General features: G+C 42.8%; 1 protein-coding gene across 2 annotated transcripts in view; it reads left to right on the plus strand.

Moving 5' to 3' along the window:
• Positions 1-441: 441 nt before the first annotated feature.
• The window catches only part of LOC115150730 (uncharacterized), a 19,542-nt gene continuing 12,907 nt past the window's right edge, over positions 442-7,076 (plus strand). Inside the window, exons 1-2 of one of the 2 annotated variants that reach the window (XM_029694357.1) lie at positions 442-659; positions 5,009-5,293. In XM_029694357.1, coding sequence (XP_029550217.1) covers positions 5,032-5,293 — 262 coding nt within the window. In that variant the 5' untranslated portion in view covers positions 442-659; positions 5,009-5,031. The remainder of the gene's footprint in view (positions 660-5,008; positions 5,294-7,076) is intronic. The other variant, XM_029694448.1, reaches the window with a different exon arrangement.

Below are 7,076 nucleotides of genomic sequence, written 5' to 3' on the forward strand. Positions count from 1 at the left end.
CAACGGGGTTACTAGTGAATGACTCATAGTGAATACACAACGGGGTTACTAGTAAATGACTCATAGTGAATCAACAACAGGGTTACTAGTGTATGACTCATAGTGAATCAAGAACATAAACATTTGTATAATAATACAACTTTAATTATTGTACCAACACCCATTTTAATGAGTTTTTAAATAACAATGATAGCTATAGTTGACCATGTTTTGATGTAACATAAAATTGTTATTCTGGTGGCATACAGGGCTTAGTGTAATTACATCAATGCCTTCAAGAGAGAATTTTTTACAACAGTAATATCAAGTGAAATAAATCACGAAATAGCATTTTTATTGGCATGGGTTTTGCACGATGGCAAGGGCAGAACAAACAAATGATATACTGTCACTTTAAGAGAATGTATTAACATGTACTTCATGAATATCTGGTAAAGGGGTGGGGGCAGAGCCTTGTCTGGGGCGGACCAATTTGTCACTGGCGTTTCAGAGAGAGAGAGAGAAAAAAAACCACTCGTCCAGAAACAGCAAACATTCATCTGAGAGTCTGTAATGCAAAAGGTTGAAGGATACAGAGCTCTGTTCAATTCTGGAGAATCAGTAACGGCAAGTTGACAAGATACCACCCATCACAACGGAAGTAACTTACTTAACTGGCGGTGAGTCCTATGCTTGTGATTCAGGTTGTATGGTAATAAATAGAAGAATGAATGTCATTTGTAGATTTTGGTTGAAGTTGTCAGTGTGCCACCGGGTTTGCCCAGTTTGTAAACAAATATGGTGAACATGCCCGGGCATCGGGTTGTGTGTGATGGATTGTCTGTCAACCACTTTCCCCGTTTGCAGTCTGGCTACAGTGGTCTACCGCCCCCCAAGTCCGCGCAAACTAGGACGGACTTTAAACTTAGTGAATTGTCTTTTTTGAATCCATGAACATTAGCCTATTTAGTGGGGAATTAATTGCGCTGAGTGACTTTTTTTAAAAGAGAAATGTAAGTGTTGATCTGTTGTTTTTGGAAGCAGTTAGCCTCGAATTAAGAGCGTTGGACCAGTTAACTGCTGGTTCGAATCCCCGAGCCGAAAAACGTGAACAATCTGTCGCTGTGCCCATGAGCAAAACACTTAACCCGAACCGCTACAGGGGCACTGGACAATGGTGACCCTGGCCGTGACCCCGCTCCCTGCGGGTGTCTCAGGGGGGGAGTTGGGGTATATATTTAAAAAAAACATTTCGATTACACACTTCTACAAGTGTGTAACAGGACACATATCATGTATATTCTTTGCTTTGTTTCCTCACACCACTGTGGTTAAGAACATTGAGCCTTCCACTAGCACGACTGATATGACACCTTTTTTCACAATGTTCATCAAGCGTGGTTCTTGTTAGGCACAGGCCTACTTTTTATATAGCCTACTTTATAAAAAAGTTTGAAATAAGCCTACTGTTAGCATTTTTTTGTTGTTGGTGTAATTTCATCCACTTTGCAGTGAGATTGGGTCGAATCGAGCGCAGCCAGCCAGCCAGCCAGCCAGTCAGTCAGCCAGCCAGTCAGCCAGCCAGCCAGTCAGTCAGCCAGCCAGCCAGTCAGTCAGCCAGCCAGTCAGCCAGCGCCACACACAGGTAGCAGGTGGAATAATTTCGCCGCACCGGACGAGTCCACTTGGAACGCGCTGCTGTTTTTATTGCAACAGTTGCAACGTTCAGATTGCGTTACCCTATGTGATTTCTTCAAGAATCTCAATTTTTCATTTCATTTCTACCTGGGGGGAAAAAAAGAGGGTAATCAATGAAGGACACTTTCCTCATAATTGTAGCATTGCTCTGCGATTTCAAGAGTCATCTGCCACTGACATTTATTGTTTTCGTTCCAACGTTCAAAGATAAATCCGTAGATCATTTTAATATGCTTATCGTAAGTCAGTGTCATGTTATGACAGATTTTGCTCGTTTGCTCCGCACATTACCATAAACGACTTTTCTTGTTTACGTAGCGAGTTGTGCCCCACGGCGCTCCGCTCTCCAGCTGCCTGCCACACGCACCTCGCCAGATAAACCTGGGTTTATCGCGTTCCTCGAGACCCACCCTGCTCCCAAAGTCACCACGATTTTTAGGTTACATTAGAATTATGAAGAAACACATTTTGCTTCCATTCTAATTTCATATTCAATTATTAGACATTATAACCGACTTTATAACAAGCCAGTTTAAGGTAATTATAAATAAATATACACATTTTAGACGTGGGCTATGCCAATGATGCGTCGTACTGAATTCTCCGGTAGCCTGTCACACTAGCAGGTGCCTGGATATAGAGCTCACCTTGTGCCCTTACCTTCTGGCATGAGAGAGAACTAGAGGAGGGAGAGGGTGGAAGAAGGAGAGAGAGGTGGAAGAGAGCCCAGTACACAGATGGAGCCCCAGAGGGAGCTTCTCTGCGCTGCAGCCTCGGCCCCTGTGACCGCAGAGTTTGGCAGGCCTGCCTCATGCCCCAGGCAGGGTGTGTGTGCAGCCTGCCAGCCTTCTGCTCACTGCCAGCATGATTTCAACGCACTGTTTACTTGTTGTATTATGTAGTCTATGCTGTTTTATACTTACTAGTAACTATATTATCATGTAGTCTATGCTGTTTAATTTGACCACAGCCTTCCCTGTAGCTCAGTTGGTAGAGCATGGTGTTTGCAACGCCAGGGTTGTGGGTTCGATTCCCACGGGGGGCCAGCACAGAAAAAAAAAAATGTATGAAATTATATGAAATGTATGCATTCACTACTGTAAGTCGCTCTGGATAAGAGCGTCTGCTAAATGACTAAAATGTAATGTAAATGTTTAATACATACTAGTAACTATATTATCATGTAGTCTATGCTGTTTAATACATACTAGTAACTATATTATCATGTAGTCTATGCTGTTTAATACATACTAGTAACTATATTATCATGTAGTCTATGCTGTTTAATACATACTAGTAACTATATTATCATGTAGTCTATGCTGTTTAATACATACTAGTAACTATATTATCATGTAGTCTATGCTGTTTAATACTTACTAGTAACTATATGATCATGTAGTCTATGGTCTTGGTAGCTGAACTACACTTCCTGTAGCATACCATAGAAAAGTGGCTAGTCGTCCTACAACAGTAAGCACTGTGGTAACTTTGCGCCTCCACCCTGGAAAATGATGCAGGTGAAACACTGCACTTCAACAGTGTGACCGATCATCATCATCATCATCATCATCATTCAATGTTTTTCCACAAGTTTCATTCAAATGTCGTCCCTCTTCCGATACAATACATTATGTCCTTATTCAACATGATTTTATCTGTCACCGCACTGTGCTCAAAAAATAACCACAGTTTCAGCTCTGAAATTTGCATGTCAATCCCTCTCGTTTTGTCACCCAACAACAGGAAAAGAGACACTCAATATGTCACTTTTCTTTGGGGGGGGGGGGGGGGACCCTGAACTAAATCACATAGACATATTAGTTATAGATCTTTCATTGTCTTTGAAAGCAATTCTAAGAAGCGGTAGATCTGTTCCATGTGTGCTGTTTCTATTCTTCCCGTTCTTAAATTTAGTCAGTGTTTTTTACTTTCGGTTTTGTACACCAGCTTCAAACGGCTGAACATACAATCGTTTTGGTTATGGAAAATATATTTCACAGTGGTTTAGATGGTACAGTGATTCTCTGCACACTAGACTTGCATATTTTGTCATAAACTGTAATTAGGCAATTTCTTTGCAACCAGGAAATGCCAGAGCCATTTCTGCATAGTGTATCTTTAAATAAACATGGCAGCTCATAACCTGACATGATGCCCAGACAGAGACGGACAGACTGTGTGTGTGTGTGAGTGTGCAGTGAAACTTGTTTGTTTTCCTTCCTGCTCCATGAATTCAGCTAGTAGGTTATGTGAGGCAGGCGCGTGGAGTTTCGGCAGGAACTGTGGTTTCTCCCTGGGAAGGTAGCGTTAGTTAACATGCTGCTTTATACCTGTCGTGAGAAGAGGTTGAGGGAGAAGAGGGGTTGAGGGAGAAGAGGGGTTGAGGGGTTGAGGGAGAAGAGGGGTTGAGGGAGAAGAGTCTTTCAAAGCATTAGCTAAAGTGTGCAGACAGGGGAATCTAGTCCTCTGAGGTGTGTGTGTGTGTGTGTGTGTGTGTGTGTGTGTGTGTGTGTGTGTGTGTGTGTTCTGTGCTTGGTGTATGTGTGTGTGTTTGCACTCAGTGTGTGTCCGTGCTGTGCTCTGGTTGACACAGTGAGGCAGATGAAGGTGGTTCTGGTGAGAAGAGGTTTTTATCTCCATGCTGGCTCTCTCCCCATGCTGGCTCTCTCCCCATGCTGGCTCTCTCCCCATGCTGGCTCTCTCCCCATGCTGGCTCTCTCCCCATGCTGGCTCTCTCCCCATGCTGGCTCTCTCCCCATGCTGGCTCTCCCCATGTGCTGGGATGCTGCCTCCTGACACTGATGATGAGGAGCATTTGGGGGCAGCAATAATACCAGGAATCAGAATTATCTAAATTTGATTTTGTTTTTAAATTGTGTTTTGAATGAGTGTGATAATCTATTACCACTCCTTCCTTGTTGTTTTTGCACCTGTTATATGTCTAATAATGAATCATTCCATCAAGTCCACTCCTTCCAGTTCAGCAGTTCACACATAAAACTACTCCCACTTCTCTTCTAACTAATGCTTTGAGAGCTGTTGTAAGCCTTGTTTGCTCAAGAATTGCTGGTCGCCAAAGATGTATGTTCCACCTGATTTACAGTAACTCCCTCCCACCTGATTTACAGTAACTCCCTGATTTACAGTAACTCCCTCCCTGTCTCTCTCACAGAAATGAAAGTCCCTCGCTGTCTCCCTGTCTCTCTCCTGTAGGTAGACTACCTCTGAGGCTCCTGATTGATGATGAGGACATGTCTCTCTGTCTCTCTCTCAAACAGACTCACACACACTTCTGTCTCACACCGTTTCTCCTGTCTCTCTCCTGTAGGGAGACTACCTCTGAGGCTCCCAATGGATGATGAAGAGGAGGACATGTCTCTTCAGCGTCCTGTCTCCCAGTGCTGGGGCACCCCCTTCAGGGACATCAAGTTCCACGACAGGGAGAGCAGGGACAGAGAAGACACCCAGGACAGGTCTACTCAGACGTCGACTGGACCCAACGCCATTGTCCCACGGTCAGAGGGACAAAACATCATGGTACCACAAGGCCACAACAACAACAACTTTCCCTGCGGGGTGCAGGACAATCACCAGGGCAGAATACTGTTCCATGGTAAGAAAAACGACGAAGAGGAACCCATTTAAAAATGCTATTGGATGTGTGTTTTGATTCAGCTTTTGCAATTTTGTGGACTATTCCATTGATTCTATTTGACTAGACAAACTAAATCCAACACAGCTGAACTATGTGAGCAGGTTAGCCATGTGTAGCTATTTGCCTCAGGTCTGACCAGATCAGTTAAAGTATAGTGTGACTCGGGGGGTTTTCCACTAGACCGAGGCACAGGGACTGTTTTGCAATTCAAAGTGGAGATATTGTGTGGACATTCAGGTATTCTACCTCACTGTCGCTAATCATCCTACCACTTTTTACATATTTCATTTAAACACTGTCGTACAGGAGAAAACGTAGACAAAGGCAAGGAAACACACATTCTCGTTCCAGTTCTCTTCTGTGCTTATCTGTGGGGGGGATTTCGGAATTGGAATTTGGGTAGCATTTTATAACGCCACGTAATAAAATCATTTATAATGGATTAGTAAATAGTTTATTCATTTCTTAATCCTGAATCCATTCATAAGATGTTTAATATAGGTCATTATAAACCATTTTAGTTAAGTCTTTTTGTTTGGCCTCATCTAAAGTTGTGGGCAATTTTATACTTTATAATTAATTTTATAAAATGTTTTAAGTGACCAGTGTAATTTCTCACCAAAAAGATGGACATGTCATTGGTAGACATTCTAGAAGTACCTGATGCTCCTTAAGGGTCTCAAAATGTCCCCTCGAACTTTATCAACGGTTAAAACAATAAGCCCACAACACCGAGGATGATTTGAACATTAGCGTTTCTTGGCAGTGACCCTTCTACCAAAAGCAAAGTGTGGTTTGTAGTCATGCTTTAGAGCAGTCTTCTCTTATGAATGGTGTAATGATGAATAAATCATTTACTAATCCATTATAAAATGCTTTATGTAGAGAGTTATTATAAAGTGCCTCCCAAATTCAAAATGTTCCCCTGTTGAAACACACCGAAGAGAATTGTAATTAGAATGTCAGTTTACTTCCTGAATTAAAAGGAATTGACCCCCAAACCCCGCCTCTCTCCATTACTTGATACTCTGTAGCTTGTAGAGCTCCTAGTTGTTTCTTGCTCAGATTTTTATCTTTGTCTGTCTGTCCCTCTCACCTATCTGTAGACAGAGAGACAGACAGACAGACAAGATCTCTGTAGTGTTATGTAAAGATGTTTGTTTTCCTAACGGCATGGCATGTAAGTGCGTGCTAGGGGCAGTGACTAACTAAACACTCTGCCGTGCCACAGCCAAACACAGCTAGAGTCATCAAGGTTGTTGTTGAGTTCACTTAGGGTGAGTCCCAAATGGTCCCCTTTTTTTTATAGTGATATACTGTTTACCAGGGCCATTGGGGTGAAATTTGGGCCGCAGATATTCTTTTCAACCGGCTACCGGCACGCGCATATAGAGGGATGTAGTTTATTTTACAGTGGAGATTTTGACGGTAAGAAAACCATTTCTCTGAAAGCCATATCTATATCTGATAGAACCAGTTTAGTGTTACTGCCAACGATTCAGGTCTAGGTACAGCGGCGGCACGCTAGAGTAAACACTGAGTCAGCTAGCCGGCCGGCCGATCTTTGTGACAGACAAAAAGGGAGTCTCTCTGTGACTGAGACACAAACACAACCACCGGTAACTAGACAGGTTACCTGCTTGTGTCATTAGACCAGAGTATATTTTGTTGTTGTTTTCAATTCTAATCTGTCCACTTCACAGGAACAGGTAAAGGGAATGAGGTCTCTTTTAACACCCTT

This window comes from Salmo trutta, chromosome 1 (assembly GCF_901001165.1).
Source record: "Salmo trutta chromosome 1, fSalTru1.1, whole genome shotgun sequence".
In the NCBI taxonomy this organism is placed as follows: Eukaryota; Metazoa; Chordata; class Actinopteri; order Salmoniformes; family Salmonidae; genus Salmo; species Salmo trutta.